Here is an 18,990-nt window from a genome sequence, read left to right as displayed (position 1 = left end):
AGTGGGAGAGTCGGCCTGGACGGAGTAGAAATGGTGATGAAGAAGAAGACTGGAAAGCAGCAGGGAGCGCTACTGCAGGGCGGAGCTGAAAACTGTCGGAGAAGGGGCTCCTTCTACAGGTCGGGTAGCAGGGCGCTATCTATCCAAGAAAGGGTCTCTTCCTTCCATAGTTCAACTGTGTCCCACACTTCCGGTCCGACCCGGTTCTGGTTTTCTTGGAAATAACTGCACCTGTCATTTTTATAGCAGCTTTGAACCTTGTCAATACTCCCACTCACTGTAGCAAAGCATGCATTAAAGAAAGGGGGCGTGGTTATAGGTGCACATCTGTAATCCCGGCATTTGAAGGGCTGAGGCAGGAAGATGAGCCGTAACTTTGAGGCCAGTTTTTGGCTACATAGTGAGTTTTAGGCTAACCTGAGCTACAAAATGAGACCAGCAAGCAGGGGGAGGAGCGGAGGGGGCAGGGAAAAAGAAACAGGGAGGTAGGCAGCCAGGCAGGCAGAGACAGAGAGGATGGTGTGAAAAGCAGAGGGTTCCCCCTTTAAGTGCCTTCTATTTATCTTCTCAGGGCTGGTCCTCCAGCTCCCTTTACTTTACACTTAGTTGCAAGTGTCTTCTAATGTGTTGACCTGTAGGAAAAAGATACAAAGTCCAAGGTTCTACAGAGAGCACAGTGATTTGTTGGGGGACTAAAGATGGGAGAAAACCAAGCCGTCGGCGAATCACCGGTCAGCATTGGTGAAACGTTAAAATGTAGAGAAATTTAAAATCAACCAATCAATCATAAACCAGACCGAATTGTCCCACTATTCATCCGGTCGGTTTTAAGTAGAGGGACGGCTCTACCTCTTACCCTGCTGCACAAATACTGCTGCATGTACAAGTGTTTGACCTCATCTCTCTTCATAATCTCCAGCTCCATATCACTTGGCTCTGCCTTTTCAAACTCGGATGACTTTGGAAGCTCCGTGATGAGCGCCGAAGCCTTGGATGACCTAGACAGGGAGTCTCGTGTTGTAAGATCGCCTTCCTTTCCCGAGGACAGCTTGAGGAACCCCAGCCCTCCTGAGCCTGTGCTCCCAGATCCTGTCTGCTTGCTGTCCGTCGCCTCATCTTGGCGCTTCTTTTGCTTTCTCTTAAATCTCAAGAGTGTTTCCTCGTCGTATTGAAATCTCCTTTCTGGGACTTCTTCTGGATATATCTGCGGGATCTGAGGAATGGGTAAGTGCTTGGATGCGGGGATGGACGACTGGATGTTCTTCAGTTCTTGTACCAGGCACTGGATTTCCTCAATGACAGCCAACTTAAGATCTCGGAGGGAAAGAATGCACTTGTTCATGTACCTCTTCTTTCCGTGGGCCTGAAACGAGGGAGAGAAAGAGCACAACATCACAGCCGCCTCACAGAGTGCAGTCTGGGTGCCATTTACCCTTTGTCTTTGGGCTGGTGGGCCTAGGGAATGGTGAGCACCTCTGCTCAGTGCTCCATTGAGTTTCCCACTAGGTTTCAGTGTCGCCCATTAAGACTGGAGGCCAGTCCGGATGTGACCTCCGGATTCCTTTCACTTTCTTCCATTTGTCCCCTTCTGCTGGTTTGCAAGGTTGCGTTTCCTGTCCTTCACCTCTTCCTGGAAGACTCTCAGGAAGCCTTGTGCTGAACTGGACACTGTGCTATGGTAGAGGAAGGACATTAACTAACTGCCTTTCCTAGCGGGAAACTGGGATCTTGTTGATTTAGATTCACCACGTCTGCCCACCCAGGATCTAACTCTACGTTATCCTCTTTTCATTCTGAGTTTCGACTCCTTCGTGGTCATCATCCTAAACATCAATGTCACAGCATACCATGAGATCCTTCTGTAGCTCTCTCTCCATTGATCTGAGCCAAAGCATACCCACACAGGTACTTCATCCATTCAAGGCTTGTTCATTACCACCTCTGTCCTGAAAGTGACTCCCGGCATCTAAGAGCCCAGCAACCCCTGAGGCTGCTAACCAGACTGAGAGTTACTTTGCATGAAATGTAGTGTTTTTTTAATAAAATACCAAAAGCACTTTGTCAGGTAATCTTATAAAACTTACCTACATATTTACTATGAAGAGCCTACATATTACTAACTCAAGACCACGGTGTTTAACTACTTGAGAATAAGTCTTTAAAGAATTGAGACTTAAAGTGAAAATTCAGCATTGGCTATGTGTGGAACCACCTATGAAGTGCATAGAAGACCGAGGATTAAACATACATGAATGAATCTCACCCCTCTAACGGCTACACAGCCCACTTCTTTGGGGAGCCCTGAGATGGTCTTAACTGTCAACTAGATACAATCCAGAATCATCTGGAAAGGGTCTCAGTGTTGGATTGTCTAGATCAGGTTGGCCTGTGAGCATGTTTGTGTTCATTGATGTGAGAAGAACCACCCTGCTGTGGGTTGCACCATCTTTTGGTTTGGGGGTCTTCAAAAGCATAAGAGTGGAGCAGGTGAGTTGCTCTCAACTGTTGTCATGCTGTGATTGGCTGTTTTAAGTCCACACTGCCTTGACTTCCCTGCTATAGTTGGAATTCCAGGACTATAGCCTGGAATTATGGCTGAAATAAACCCGTTGGCACCCAAGTTGCAACAGAAATGAAAGGAAGACAATCCCTCCTTCTTTCTGGTTCTACAAATAACAAACAAATTGAAATTTTATTAGTAACTAACTGTTGTTGCTGTTATGATGAAATAAGCTGACAATTTAAAAGAAAAGAGGTGTGTATTGTTTCAAGACTGGCATTGTTTTATAGCTGGGAAGTCTTGGTAGCAGGAACTTAGGGTAGTTGGTCATGCTATATCCACAGTCAGGAAGAGAGAAACAATGAAAGCTGGAGATCAGTCAGCTAGAGTTTTCTTTTTAATACTGTCTGGAGCCGAAGCCTAAGGAATGGTGCCACCTAGGCTTAGGATGGGTTTTCTCAACTCAGTTAATCAAGATGATTACAGGGCTGGAGAGATGGCTCAGTGGTTGGGAGCATTGCCTCCTCTTCCAAGGGTCCTGAGTTCAATTCCCAGCAACCACGTGTTGGCACACAACCATCTGTAATGGGGTCTGGTGCCCTCTTCTGGCCTGCAGGCATACACACAGAATATTGTACACACAATAAATAAATATAGAAAAAAAATCAAGATGATTACAGGCATGGCCTGAGGCAAACCTCATCTAAATAATCCCCCACACAGGTACCTAGAAGCTAGACCAACTGCCTAGGCCTCCTGGCGATTCCAGGTCTCATCAACTTGAAAATCGAAACTTTTACACCAGCTGAAGGGATGCAGGATGTGTGATAAAAGCATCTAATATTTCAATATTCTTAAATTAACCATGACAATAATTACTCATTGATTCTGAGCATTCCATTATGTGTATAAGGTTATTATCATATTGTATTATTTTATATTAATAACCTTTCACAGATGAGATAATTCAGAATTAGGAGATTTCTATGACAAGCAAGGTCCACATAGCTAGTAAATCCCAGCAGTGCAGAAATTGTCTCCATCATCCTGAGGTACAGAACAATGCTGTACGCTGCTGCTTTCATGCAGCGTATTTCAGTTTGATAGAGCTAAGTTTATTCTTGATGCCATAGCTACCTATCTCTGTAGAGACAGAATTTCAGGCCAAGTGGCCTCGGTTAAAGTTGTTGCCTGGCATACATGAGACCCTGAGTTTGATTCCAACACTGCAAAAAAATAAAGAGGAAAGGAAAGGAAAGGAAAGAAAAGGGAAGGAAGGAAAGAAGGAAGGAAGGAAGGAAGGAAGGAAGGAAGGAAGGAAGGAAGGAAGGAAGGAAGGAAGGAAGGAAGGAAGGATTAATTCTGGCTTGGATAACTAATAAGTTACAGTGGAATAAAATATAGATTATGAGATATAAAAAATATAGGCAAAGCTAGTTAAGCAACTTAAAATGAACTTAGAATAAAAATGTGGCCGAGTGGTGCTTTGTCTCATCTCTGTAAGTTCAAGGCCAGCCTGGTCTATAGAATGACTTCCAGGACAACCAAGACTATTGTACAGAGAAACTCTGTCTTGGAAAAAAAATATGGTCAAAAGGCTGAAAAGATGGATCTGTAGAGGACCCAGGTTCAGTTCCCAGCACCTACATGGGGGCTGAGCAGACTCTAGTTAACACCAGGGCGCTTTTCCTCATCATGACATCACCAGGAATCACAACCATCATCTGAGGGTTAAGTACCATTGTGTCAAGGTGCCCCAGTTCCTCCTCCTTCTTGGCAGCATTTATCCTCATGTGTTCAGGGATCTTGTAGTCCGGGGCTGTCTTCAGATTGAAATCCCCCATGAATGTCTGCGCTTCTCTGATGGCTTGAACGTCTTTGGGATCTTCATAGTCATCGTCAGGCTTGCTCTTGTAACTATCAGAAAAATAGATAACTTAGACATAAATGTAACAGGGAACTCTAAATGTGCACTCGCTGCTTCCTCCCAGAACTCCACGGAAACAACTGTAGAGAGGCACAAAAAGCAACGACAAACCATCAGAGAAGCTGAAAATAGCATGGAAAACTATTAGCAAACCAGTTACATTGATACATATATGGGAATGCAGAAAAATGAAATTATATCCATGAATAAATAAGACTAGAAAAATCCATAGCCCAGAATGCCTCCTTCTGGAGTGTATGCTCCTCTGGAGGAGGCACCAAATTTTTTTTGAACATTATTTTCTCGGCAGAGTCTCCAGGGATCAGAGAATGAAATGGAATGCTAGACGTATTTGGTAAAATTCGTTAATGCGCTGTAAATTGGTGCATCACTGATTTCCCATCTCCACACAAATCAGTGAAGCTTTCATACCAACCAAAAATGAAGAATTGCTCTCTAAAGAAATGGAACTCCTGGTTTAGGGAGTTCTAAGGTATCATTGGGTATCCCTTGCATGGTATTTAACTTGGACTTTTCAACATTCCCCCACAATTTTTGAAAGTGAAGTGTGCCAGCCAGTAGGGCGTGTATTCTTAGTCTGCAGTCAGCATTTTCCTTGAAGAGAAAAGCTCTTTGGGAACACATAGTGTGGACATTCACACAAGTGTTATTCCATTCACACAGTGTTAGTCCATTCACACCGTGTTAGTCCATTCACACCGTGTTAGTCCATTCACACCGTGTTAGTCCATTCACACAGTGTTAGTCCATTCACACTGTGTTAGTACATTCAGTCTGTGTGTTCAACAACAATCATTCATTTATGTATATCTGCACCAAAAAAAAAATACTGCTGTTTTTAAAGCAAGAAATGGTCATATGGAACAAAGAAGAAGAAAGGGGGCAGAGAAGGGAAAACATGGCCTATAGCCATCCTTATGATGTAAGCAACTAGAAATTTAAACCAAAAAATATGAAACAGATTCAGACATATAAACATCATCAAGAGACGCAGAATTTAGGTAATATGAAACCAATTTCTCAGAGAAATAAAACCAAGTAATTCTAGCTGAAATAATTCTGCCTGACTTTTGGCACAGCGGAAATCACTAAATTACAGTGTACGGTAGGATCAGAATGCTACTGACCCAAATATAACCCAGTGAGCTCACTAGTCAAGCAGACAGAGGAACCAAGGTAGCTAGGTCCTTGGTGGAAAGAATATAGAACTATATGAAATAACACTGTCAGAAATCTATGGGGCTCTCTTCAGTCTTGAGGGTGGGTTCTAACGGAGACATGTGACTTTGTGGATGGCTACTAATCGATACATGTGTAATGGGAAATAGGACAGAGCTTGGCAAAGAACAGATCATTGGAAGCATACAACACTGCTGATGTTCACACAGAGCTAGGAGAAAATTTGCTTGGTAGCTGAAAGACTTTAATGGATATGGGGCACAGCTAGGAGCAGCCCTGTCCTAGGAAACCTGAACAACATTGTCACTGCTCTTGCCCTAGCCGGCCTTCACAGAGTGCTGTACCCAGCAGTGCAATCACACTATTTACCAAGCACACTTGAACTCTCAGACAGAATGAAGCACAACAGCCTAGTTTTCAGGTCTAACACAATTACTCTCAAGGATAATAAGAAGTTAAATAAGAAATCTAATCCAAAATCTAATTTTTAAAATCTCAAACCTTAGAAAACCAAGCAGCAGTTATCAAAATGAATCAGAAATAATGGAACACATCTCAGAGGGTCATAGAAACATTTGACAGTGAAGGACAGACAACAAGCATATATAAAACATGGTTAAGATCACGCTTAGAGGGGAATTTATACTTTACAGGCTTATGCTATAGGAAAGAAGAAAAGTATGAAATTAAAGCTAACACACTTGCTTTACATTGTAAGAAAAAAGAAAAAAACCCAATTAATGCTAAAACAAGGACAGAAATCGGTTTTAAAATCAGCCACACGGGAAGGGGCAATTATTTTAATACCTATGAGCAAAAGTTAGCTTTTTAAAAGCATTAATAAGACTAAGAAATGATAGCCTAGAATGGTCAAAAAACTAAATTAGCAACTAAACTAAATTCCCATGGACTAAAGGCAAGTGCCCGAAACAGCTACCAAAGAAGCTGCCCGGTAGGGACCATCTAGGTAAAATGTATCAATGCCTTGGAAGACACAGATTGCAGGAACTGACCCAAGAAGAAATTTAAAAATCTGAAAAGCACCATCACAATAAATAGTTTGAACTTGTATTTGAAGCCATCTTCCAGGAACACTACAAAACCAGGTGGTTTACTCGTGACTTCTATCAAATGTACGCATAGAAGAGACACAATGGCAAACCTACCCAAGCACCTTCAGAAAGCAAAGTAGGAGCAAATGCCTCTCAATTGCTTCTGCAAAATCCGTATTCCTTTAATAGTAACCTAGGAAAGACATCACACAGAAACATGTACACACACATGCACACATACACACACACACACACGTCAAAACTTTCAGTAACACAGACAGAAGTTCTCAAAAATACTAGCAAATCAAACCGAGTACATTTTATGGCATAATTACTGGATTAGAGGTTTTAGATAAAAATTTTATTTTAATTTAACGTTAGAAATCAAACGATTCAATCCAAATATTAATAAATAAAAAGAAGACTGTGATTATCTCAATATACATATTAAAATCATTTTGGTATTTTAATTTTCACACAAGAAAATTTTCCTACTTAAAAAAAAAAAGGCATGTTAAAGCTAGGCCAGAGGGACGGCTAAGTAGGCTAAGGTGCTTGTCACTGAGACGGACAGCATGAGTGCAGTCCCAGTAGATAAGAAACCCCTGCAAGTTGCCCCCCGACCTCCACGTGTGCACTGCGCCATGTCCCTCGTGCAGAAAATAAATAAATATATAAAGAGTATTTGTAAAAATGACATTTTATAAAATTCAATACCCATTCTTGGTTTTAAAGCTAAGAATAAGCCAGGCATGCTGGCCCTAGTCTGTAATCCTAACCCTGAGATCAGAGGGCTGTATAAACTCAAGACCAGCCTGGGTCATAGAGTAAAACAACATCGTAAGAATAAATGAATGAATGAAAAAGCTAGGAATAAAAAAAGAATTTATTCAAATTAATGAAAAAGTGTACTTAAGATTATGAAAGGAGAAAGTGATTTTCCCTAATCCCTAATATTGGAAATATATAAGAATGTCTAATTTAATATTTTTAGACAACATAGTATAGAATCCCAAAACAATAAAATGAACAAAAATAGGAAATAGAAAGCAAAAATATTAGAAAGGCAGAACCAATCTTTATTGCAGAGTGACGCCAACAAGACAGCAGAATATAAAGCTCTTGCCTCAGTGACACTAGGTATGAATATTGATACACAGTAACTCAGTTTCCCTCTGTGAGAAACCCTTCAGATAATCAAAGGCCCTTACACTGAAACTAGTGTCAGTGACAGAGCACACCTCACCAGACAGAGTCAGTCTTCAGGTCCATGAGATAGGGCCCAGCTTTCAGCTCTTTCCAGGGTAAGAAGGCCGTTAGTCTGCACCTGGAGTTCCCAGCTTTGCCGAGGGGCTCTGCAGAGGGCTGCTTCATCTGAGCCGTAAGGCTTTGATGGTGCCAGACTGAACAACCAGAGCTGCCAGAGAGTGACGATGGCAACTCAGGCTGTTCAAGGAGATGTTCTTCCCGTTGCCTAGCACATACTCAGCAGTTGAAAGATTCCAGCTCCCAGGATCTCCTGGGGTGGGGAGGGGGCTGAGCTGTGTTCTCCAGAGCCTACTAAAGAACTGGTACCTCTCTTGCCAGCTTTGGACTTCAGAGCAAGAGAGACAGAGAGAGAGAGACAGAGAGAGAACAGGCTCAGGGAATCCCTCACTACAGTAACCTATCGTATAAGAAATGCCAAACAGAGTGTTTCAAATTGAAATGAAAGAAAAATGAAAAGAGACATAGTGGCACAAAGAAGTAAGGGACACACTTGGAATAAATGGTATATATATGGATTTTAGTATTATAGAATTATGTATTAGTATTACTATAATGATGAGGAATAAATAATTTCATTGTAAGACTTTAAGGTGACTCTCAAAAATAACAATAACTCAAAATGTTAAAGATACATACTTCTCAAGTAGATTTAAATCTGACAATAACAACATAAACTATGGAAAAATTTAAGAGTAAATCTAGAGAGACACGGTTGAGTGTCTATTGCTACAATCACAAGTGGAAGGGTTCACATCCCAGCACCCATGTGACGAGGCAGGTGTCCCACACATGCCTGTGACTCTCGCTGCAAGGGATCCAACACCCTCTTCTAGCCTCCACAAGCACGCAGGCATGTGAACTACAAACATACATGCACATACACTCACAGACATACACACCTAAATAAGTAAAACTCAAAACTAGTGTTTTCATATGCAGTTGGACTTAACTTGCTGTGATAGTAAAACCCATTGGACAAACCAGTTCAAAAATGGGCAAGAAGTTGAAGAGACGCTTCTCCTCAGAAGACACACAATGACCAATAGACATGTTTTTAAAAAGCTAAGAAGTCACTGGGTGTAGAGGTTCACGCCTTTAACCCCAACACTCAGGAGGCGCAGTTAGGCGGATCTCTGTGAGTTTGAGGTCAGCCTGGTCTACATAGTAGTTCCAAGACAACTAGGGCTATTAGAAAGTCCCAAACAACAACAACAACCACAACAAAGCTCAACATTACTAGCCACTGGCAAAATATAAATCCACACAATAGCAAGTTGCTCATTTCACACCTTTCAGGGTGGCTACAATCAAAGCACCAAGGAGGGAAGGCACTGGAGAAGTGTAGAGAGTTCCTACATGTAGAGAGTCTAATGAAAGGAGGGCACCCTACGACAATCATGTGACCTGCCAATCTGACGCCTGGGTTCGACTGACATCACAGTCTCCATGATACTGTGTGAAAAGAATTTGTTAATCCTTAAAAGACCTTCTGACAGCCGGGCGGTGGTGGCGCACGCCTTTAATTCCAGCACTTGGGAGGCAGAGGCAGGTGGATCTCTGTGAGTTTGAGACCAGCCTGGTCTACAAGAGCTAGTTCCAGGACAGGCTCCAAAACCACAGAGAAACCCTGTCTCGGAAAAAAAATAAATAAATAAAGACCTCCTGGCTACATTAACATAATAGACTTTCTGAAGCAGGAACTAAAGGTTACAGGCGTAACAACGAAACGCATGACCATTCCGAGGGATGCCCACTGCTCCTTCACATTCCATCCGGCTTGTGTTTCTTAACTTCTTCATGTAAGTAGCAACCGTGTCAACAAAGATAAAATTTATAGTTACAGTTGTGGATCATATATTAGAAGCGTAAGAGTATAGGTTAAACATAACTCACAGCTCATCCCACTCCCTTTTGCGCTGCAGAATCTTGAGTTGGGCCCGTTCAGCTTTTTGTATAAGTTTCCTTGTTTTCTCGACTTGATTTCCTACCATAATTTCACTTAGGGTTCTAGGCCGAAATTTCTTCCCTTTTTCTATTATTGATTCTTCTTGTAGGCTGACAGTTCCACCTGTATAAAGAATCAATTTTTCAATACTTCTGAGACAGAAAAATAACTCAAATATTGTTTTCGACTTATACACACACAAAAAAAAAAGAATCAAGAGAAAATATGGAAGCCACTAAGCGTGAATTCAGCCCCCCTAGCACAGATGTTCCTTGGCCTTTGACGCAGGCCCACATCCTGATAAAACCGCTGTAAAGTGAAAATGGCTGATTTAAAAAGACATTTATTATAATCTAGCTCATAGCATATCATATCTTACGATGCTCAGAATACCTGAGGCTTACACAACAGTCAAAGCCTATTCTACAGGAAGATGTGGAATATCTCATGCAACTTTTGAACTACTGTACTGACCGAGGAAAACAGATTGGCTGGACGGGTACACTTTCACACCACTCCAGAGTTGGAAAATATAAGTTGAGCAATGATTAAATTGTCTGCTATTTCTACTGTGGAAAAACAGAATGGAGATCAACGTCACAATATGCTCTTGAGCAATTTCATTTTAAAAGTTGGCAAAATAACAGTACAACTCCCAAGAGCGGGTAGACTGTGAGAGCCAGAGGATCAGGGAGCATGCTGTGAACGTTTCTCCTACGAACGACAGAAGCTCCACCTGTGAAGTCTCCACACCGTCACTGCCTAAGCACGCTGAACACGGACAATAGACACGCTAAGAGAATGGAGACAAACCACAAGCCTTCAAGCCTGCAAGAAGAGCTACAGACCACTAAGGAATGCTGAGAGCAGGAGAAATAGTCTGCCCCTCGGAAGAGCACACCAATCGGTAATCCAGTACCACAGTCGGCCCTGGAAACACACACACGAGTAACATCATACAGACTGAGCAGGTTGCATTTATGTGTACATATGAACGTATACACATATATGTACATACATACATACATGTATGAAACAATTAATGAAAAAAGAGGTTATGAGTTTGAAAGTGAACCCGGAGGGGTATGTGAGAAGGTTTTGAGAGAGGAAAAGGAAGGCAGAAATATATAATTAAATTATAATCTCAAAAATCAAAGAATTAAAAATGCAAACAAGTATAATAAGATAATCCTCTGATTTTAATTTTAGAAGAGATCAAATGTCAACTAAGTAACTTTCACGGTTGAATATATAAAAATTGGCAAAATAAAACCAATACCAACTACTTACAGAATGGTAAAATAAGGACCACTGGCAGATTGAGAAAACTAAAGGCCGGTGTTCGGAATATCGCATTGGGGACGGGATTAAGTGAGTCGTAATTTGACATATAATGTGAAGTGGCATAACTAAGTGAAATTTTAAAAAGCTAATTATAAAAATCTAATTTAAAAACAAAAGAAAAAAGTTCTTTTGTTCGTTTGTTTTTTGGAGGACTTGGCCACTGCAGGATTCTTGTGTTCTAATAGATAGCCCAGATACAAACACATAAGGGCACAACTAAATGGGCTTAGTAGTTGATTTTTTAAGACATGGTTGGGTGAGAGATCACATTCCATTATTTTCATGCATGAAATTCTCAAGAATAAAAGAAAAAGTTAAAAACTTGTCAGAAGCACTTAAAATGAAAACTATAATTTTAAAACAATTGACTTTGTCAATGAACAAGTGTCTAATAAAGAATTACTCTCCATGTTCAGCACACATATAGATACCCATTTAGATATACATTAAAATAAATAATAATCCAGGTGGCACATGTCTGTAAACACTGCACTTGGGAGGGGGAGGCAGGAGGAACAGGTGTCCAAGGCTAGACTCAGCTACTGGTGAGTTTGAGGCTAGCCCGAACTACAAAATATCCTGTCTCGACAAACAGTAATCAGAACAAAATGTGCTATAAAATACACAATTGAATTTTTTCAGTTATAAAGAAGAATGAAATAGTGCTGTTTGCAAAAGCATGGATATAAATCGAGGTGATTATAAATTACGTCTGTCTCAAACCGATAAACATCACATTTTCCTCCCGGGCACACCTCCTAACTTCTGCAGGGAGGCTGCCGCCGCCATTGGGGATGGAGACCAAACACGTACTATTTTCACACCTGCGTTCTGTTTAAACCTGTGTGTTTGGAAAACAGTTTGAAATACAGTGTTTTAGCTCCACATTTTTAGGGGTGAAAGCCAGGAATATGGGGAAAAACAGCCTCTGTGGAAAGTTCACAGTTGAGGCTACTTGGGTATCTGAAGCAAGAAAGCTGTAGCTTCCCACGTTCTCGCACGGGCACGGTGGGTTGGCTTCCGCAGCGTGCATCCAATAAGAAAACAGGTACTGAGCATGGGCGGAGTCTAGAAGCCTTAGCGGTGCCGCAGAACCCCGACTTGCAACATTACAAATCAAGGAAGAGTGCAAACAAACTGAGCTCCAGCTACTAAAGCAGGGTCAAAGTCCCTTCCTATGAAAAGTTAAGTCTGATTTGAAATCTTTGCAATATGGATTTAAAGCCTCATGTCGTCCGGACGCCCACCTGTATCTTTTTGGCTCTCCTTCCTTGTAGGACCTTCCTTTTCAAACCTCTCCAGTTTGCTGGCTCTTCTCTCCGACTGACTTGGTCTTTTTAACTTGGAATACTTCGAGGGCTTCACCAGTCTATAAGACGCTATCTGGTGGTCACTCTGGATGGCGTAAACCACAACAGTGTCGCTTTCCAGTGGGTCATGAAATCTGAAAGAAAAAAAAATAGAACGGGTATTTTCAATAGTTACTATTTTGATCATTTTGCAATGATCACATATTACACCAATATCTTCATGAACTGCTCAAAATTTAGCCATACCTATGGCGTTAGGGTGCTATGAAATTTGGGCTGGACTTGATTAAAGGGCAATAAAAATGCTTATAGTGAAAGTACTAAACATTCCATTATTAATAAATACAACATCAAATTTTTGCTAATATGTGGTAAATAAAAAATTATAGGTAGGTTCCAACTTGCTGGAAAGCAGATCACAACAAACTGAATATCTGTTATCTACTGCATTCTAGATAACAAGTTCTATGTATCATGCAAGAATTAATTGAATAGGAATATATAAATTGTATACAAATGTAAATATCTGTGTGCTAGTAAGGAATTCCTAAGCTAAAAAGCAGGAAAAAAACTAACATTTACTTACCAAAGACATGAGAAATTTTACTTCATTAAGATATTTAAAACACATTTCGTTTTCTTAAGTTCTATGGTGTAAGTGCTAATGAGATTTGTTTGTACACAGCCACTATTAAGTGAGCAGACTTTGGAAGGCTGACTATAAGGGTAGTTCTCAAATGCCTGCCAACAGAATGGCTGAATTCTGATGTCAGAGAGAGATGACTTAGTGGCTAAAAAACGCTCGTTACTCCCGTAGAGAACTGGAGCTGAGCTCTGAGCACCTACGATAGGCAGCTACATTATGGATAATCTTGGACATAAATGCATGAGAGAAGCTAGATGCAAATAAAAATCATACTTAGCACTACATTTATATGAGTTCACAGATAAAACTGACCTATGATAATAACGATTCCTTATCAGAGAAAAGGTATTAGCTGAAAGGAGCCACGAGGGTATATTACGAGAGTAACATAAATGTTCTTTATCTTAATGGGAATCATGGATCTATGTAATGGTGTCATGTCAGAGAAAGTATTAGGCTGTTCAATTAAGATATGTGCACTTCACTGTCTATGAATCAAATCTCAATAAGCAGCAGTTTCTTCTGAGAAGCTGAACTGGCATGTGGAAGTGGCTGCATAGGAGCTGGGTGCACAGAAGCACGCTGTCTTCTGAGAAGCTGAACTGGCATGTGCATGTTTTAACTGGGCATAAAACAAATAATTTGTCAAAGTAGTAATGAAATAGTCATGTAAATTTTAAAAATATAATTGTCACCCAAATTCCTAACGTATCCCTAGGAGTGAGCCGACAGCACAGGAAGACCCAGCCGCACCAGGGGGGCTGCTTGAGGTGTCGGCTCGCTCCCTGGCGACTTCATGAGATGGTTCATCTGGTCACCTCGCAGGCATCGCTACACACAACCCTAAAAGTACACTTTCAAACGTCTTAACTCGCAGGAAAGATGTACCTGTTCTGGAGCTTCTTCAGGCCGAGTTCATATTTCTGTTTTTCCCAAGCTAATTCATTTTCCACCTCCTGAATTTTGAGAATTGTTTTCTTATTGATTTCAGCATGAATTGTGGCATCAATATTGAAATCCTGCAGATAAGTTGATCTGTTCATTGAAAAGGCTCTTATTTTGTGTCTAAATTACATTGTGTGTGTGTATATGTGTGTGTGTGTGTGCATACACATACCTATGTGTGTCTGTGGAAGCCAGGTGCCATTCTACAAAAGTCATCCACTTCATTTCCTGAGACAGTCAATCCCTGGGCCCTGGAGCTTGCTGATGAAGCTGACTAGCCAGCAGGCCCCAGGTATGTCAGTCTCTGTGTACCAAGTGCTGGCATTATAAGCATGCCCCACCATGCCTGGTTTTTATGAGAATGTTGGGGCTTGATCTCAGGTTCTCATATTGACTAAGAAATCTCTTTAACCCCTTGATTAGACTCTTAACAATAATTCTGTTCAGGAAATAGCTGAAAATGAAATAAAGGGGCTGGAGAGATTGCTCAGTGGTTAAGAGCACTTGCTGCTCTTGCAGAGAACCTGGGTTTGGTTCCCAGCACCCACATCTTGATTCACAACCATCTGTAACTCCAGTTGAAGGGAACTGAAACCCTCTCTGGCCTCCACAGACATTAAGCATGTACATGATGCACATATATGAGGCAAGGGAACCCTAATAGATAGAAAACAAAACTTTTGAAAAATGAAAACGTAGCCCAATAACTAACAGGTATATTGAGTTTTACAGAAAAGTCACAAAAGAAATAATGAATATAAAATTGACTTAAACTCTTCTGCGATTGCCCTTGTAGCTACAGCTATACCGCTGTCTTTTAGAAGCCTTGTGGCTCAACCCAGGCGATATTTCCCATAGAGCTAATGAATTATTAAAAATTAAATGACAAAACCAAACTCTACATGCACCTTCCCAACAGAGAAGCTAGGTTCCAGCCAGCGTTTTTATTTTATCACATTACTGAATACAGAAAAAGAACATCAGAGAGGCAGCCAAGACCAGCAATCAACTTTTGTGCTGCATAGGTTCACTGGCTTCCATCCCAACTGTGTCAAGTTTCATAGTCCTTGAGGTGGTGAAAATACATATACTGGTCAGGTAAAAGAAGATCTAAGGATGATGTCCTAATTTTTTTTCTGTCTCTTTGACAAATACCACAACCAAAGCAACTTGGGGGAGGAACAGGATGATTTAGCTCATACTTCCAGGTCATAGGTCATTAATGACGGAAGTCAGGGCAGGCACTCGAGCAGGAAGCAAATCAGGAATGGCAGGGGAATGTTGGTTACTGCTGGTTCTCTACCTCACACTCAGATTTCTTATATATCCTCAGATCACCTGCTTAGGGATGGTGGTCCCTGCCCGCCATGGTGGACTGAGTTTGCTTCCATCTGTCTCCATCAAGACAGTGTCCCACAGATGTAGCACAGACCAGTCTCTTCTGGGAAATTCCTTAGTTGGAACTCAGATGACTTGGGACTGTGCTAAATTGACAATGGATGCTAACTTTGACAAATGATTTCTCTGCATTCATTGTTGCTAACAAAACAGTAGTACTACTCCCAAAATGACATGTTCAAACAGAAGCCAATCATTTAGACTCACTTTCCGCTGAAACTGCATGTGCCCCGGTAATTCTTTATTCATCGCTAACAGTTTCCAAAATTCATTCCTCAAAGATTTGATTTGCTCTCTCTTCATGGCTTTTATTTCTTCTACTTCCTTCATTAACTTATCATATTCTCTTTTCCTTCTGGCATTCTCAATACTTAAAGCAAAAAATGTAAAACAACAGTCATTTCAGCGACAGAAATGGCGTAAGAGACAATTAGCATTCAATAACTTGGAAACACATTTGTCACAGTCAGCTTCTGCAAAGGGTCAGTTTGGTAAAATCCTAGGTCTGATCAGTAGTTATCAAATGTTCCATACCTGTAGGCTTTGGGATCTTCAATGTCTTCTGGAATGGGCTCTGACTCAATCCCAAACTGTAGGAAGAAGCAAAACATCAGCTTGAAACAATTGTGGTTAGATCACTTACTGTCTAAGACCAAGCCAGTCGAAATCCCATCATGGCTGGAGGAAGGGCCCCCAAGGCCTCACCCTTGGCAGAGGAGCTCCTGGTAATATATGGATGGAGACTGACTTTCCTGTGTGGACTTGGTTGATAGGAGGTTGCCCATGTCCCCAGTGGGTGGCCCCACAGCCATGTGGATACGGGCAGCACCAGATGAACTTAGGGGGTTATTAATAACAATATTTATTTTAAAAGGACATGACATGGGAAGGGAGACAGGGAGGGGGACAATGGATGGGGTTTCAGGGAGGCAGTGATGAATGGATATGAACATTATAGAAGTGCATGAAGGTTTCAAAGAATAAACGTAAATTTTTTAAAAAGAAATCCTGGGGTGCTTTGTTCTAGGTGTGTGAGTCAACGGAAAATACAATTTCCTTCTTGGGAAGTAAAGCCTGATTCCAAGTCATATCTGTTATTGACTAGACTAGAGTGGCTTAGGCTTGCTGCCTGCTTTCTAGAAGCAAAGATAAACCTTTGGGAGGTAAGAGCAACACGCCAAGAATCAAGGTAACCCTTGAGTTTTTCACATAAAATGTCTAGGGCTCAATAAAAGAATAACTAGGTATGCTGGAAGGATAGAATTTGATTGAAAAAAATCAAAAGACAGAGCAATGAAACAGAGTGACAGGAGATATTAATGAGGAAATCTTAAAAATATGCTTCGACATGGCGGACAATGAAGGCTGATGAGAAGCCAAGGACAATGGCACTAGGTTTCCATCCTAATACATGAACTGGCTTTGTGGGAGCTTAGCCTGTTTGGATGCTCACCTTCCTGGACCTAGATAGAAGTGGGAGGACCTTGGTCTTCCTGTAGAGCAGGGAATTTGGACTGCTCTTCAGTATCAAGAGGGAGGGGGAATGGACTGGGGGGAGGAGAAGAGGAGTGGGGATAGGGGGAGGAGAGCGGGGGGGGGGGGGGAGTGGGCAATATGTGGGAGGAGGGGGAGGGAAATGGGAAACGGGGAGCAGTTGGAAATTTTAATTAAAAAAGAATAAAAAAAATGAAAAAAAATGCTTCGAGACAGTTCTGATTAATATGTTAAAGAAAGGTGAAGGCACTGCTGAAAATTTTAGAAGTCTATTGGAAGTTATTAAGAAGTAAATAATGGAAAAAGAAAATATAGACCTGAAAAATATTGCCCATTTTGAAGAAAAAAAAGAAACATTGTCTAAGAGAGTGATCATTTAAGAAAACCTGATGCAGTAAGGAGCTGTATAACTTTAATAATAATAAGAATTCAGTGCCATTAATTTTTGATACAGAAGCAACAACAAGTCAAAATTATAATACTGTGAGAAGACTAGATTATAAGGGATAGGTTACAGATACTGTGGATTATTGTCAAGAAGATTATATTAAAAGGTTAATGTGTCTAAATTATTCTCAATACTTAAAGACTTTAAGATTATATCATCACTTTATTTTAATGTCAGCTATTATTATTCATCAATTAATTGGCTAATTGTTTACATACCCTGGGAGATGGCACTTTGGCTTTGGCTATCTTCTCAGCCATAAATTGAGAATAAACGTTGAAGACAAAGATATTACCATCTGCCCCAGCAGTCACCAAGTACTGATCATCGAAACTAGCAGCAATGCTTTTAACACATCCGTAGTTATTGTCATGCACATTGAAATGCCAGTAATCCTGCAAACTGGTCAGGGAGGTATCACCCTCATTTAGGACATACACTCGAATTGCTCCATTTCTCATTCCACAGAACATCATAGTCTGGTTAGAACTAGGAGACAGAAAAGAGTAAAGGATTATTCTCATAAACTGGAAAATTACCTTTATTTTCTACCTATGCATAGGGAGCAGAGGAAGCCCTGGATGAGTGACGTTCTGAGGTGATGTGTATTGAGACACGGACATGGCTTGTTGAGGACTACAAGGCCAATTGACCCAAGGGAAATTGGCCAAGCCCTTATCCACCTGGCCAGGCTCAAGATGAATGGCAAAGCTTTGCTTGAGGTTTGAGGATGAATATGTATGAAGGGCTGATCAGTGAGTTTAAAATCAATCAATCAATCAATCAATCAATCAAACTAGATCTGTTGCTTCCTCCCCCAGGTGTTTACAGCTAGAGCCCGCAGGTCAATAGAGATCCTACCAAGGTGAGCCCCCTCTCCCGGTGTTAGACCTAGTAAACATGTTGACATCCCAAGTTTACTTGGTAGTGGTAGCCTTAGAGAATCCCATCTGATCCCATCTTCACTGTATGTGTATCTACATGTCTGTCCTTTCTTCATTCCCTCACCATCCCCTGCCAGGGTTCTAAGACCCAAGCCAGGTTTTAAAGGTCAGAGGATGTAGTGGCATTTCAGTTGTATTCTGATAAAGACCGCCTGAAGATCAGAGAGTAAAACAGTCCCACTGGCCAGCCTTACAGACCAGGTTATGGTAACACACACCTTTAATCCCAGTAGCCACAATGACATGCACCTTTAATCCCAGTAGCCACACTAGTTGCCATAGAAACCAGACGATGCAAGCCTTTAATCCCAGCCCTAGAGAGGATTATAAAACGGGAGAAAACATCTCTCAAACACAGTCTCATTCTGGAATTCCAGGAGGCGGGATGGCCATTCCAGACTGAGGCTGAGGTAAGAGCCAGTGGCTGGCTGTTTTGCTTTTTGAATCTTCAGGTTGAACCCCAATTTCTGACCCTGAGTTTTTATTAACCATGCTTCAAGAGGACAACTAGTGGGGGTTGGTTTTCTTTTTACAAATATGAGTCCCAGGGATTGAACTCTGGTCGTCA

General features: G+C 41.3%; 1 protein-coding gene across 1 annotated transcript in view; it reads right to left on the bottom strand.

Annotated features, from left to right (window-relative positions):
• Cfap44 (cilia and flagella associated protein 44) overlaps positions 1 to 18,990 on the bottom strand; it is an 80,476-nt gene that overhangs the window by 23,591 nt on the left and 37,895 nt on the right. The window contains exons 19-26 of the mRNA XM_057764606.1: positions 17,697 to 17,967; positions 16,071 to 16,126; positions 15,744 to 15,906; positions 14,082 to 14,212; positions 12,485 to 12,681; positions 9,842 to 10,016; positions 4,240 to 4,417; positions 857 to 1,363 (exon numbers count right to left, since the gene is read on the bottom strand). Of these exons, the coding sequence (XP_057620589.1) occupies positions 857 to 1,363; positions 4,240 to 4,417; positions 9,842 to 10,016; positions 12,485 to 12,681; positions 14,082 to 14,212; positions 15,744 to 15,906; positions 16,071 to 16,126; positions 17,697 to 17,967 (1,678 nt within the window). The remainder of the gene's footprint in view (positions 1 to 856; positions 1,364 to 4,239; positions 4,418 to 9,841; positions 10,017 to 12,484; positions 12,682 to 14,081; positions 14,213 to 15,743; positions 15,907 to 16,070; positions 16,127 to 17,696; positions 17,968 to 18,990) is intronic.

This window comes from Chionomys nivalis, chromosome 3 (assembly GCF_950005125.1).
Source record: "Chionomys nivalis chromosome 3, mChiNiv1.1, whole genome shotgun sequence".
NCBI classification, from domain to species: Eukaryota; Metazoa; Chordata; class Mammalia; order Rodentia; family Cricetidae; genus Chionomys; species Chionomys nivalis.
Note: the sequence above shows the minus strand (reverse complement) of the source record. Positions and strands in the feature narration are given on the sequence as shown.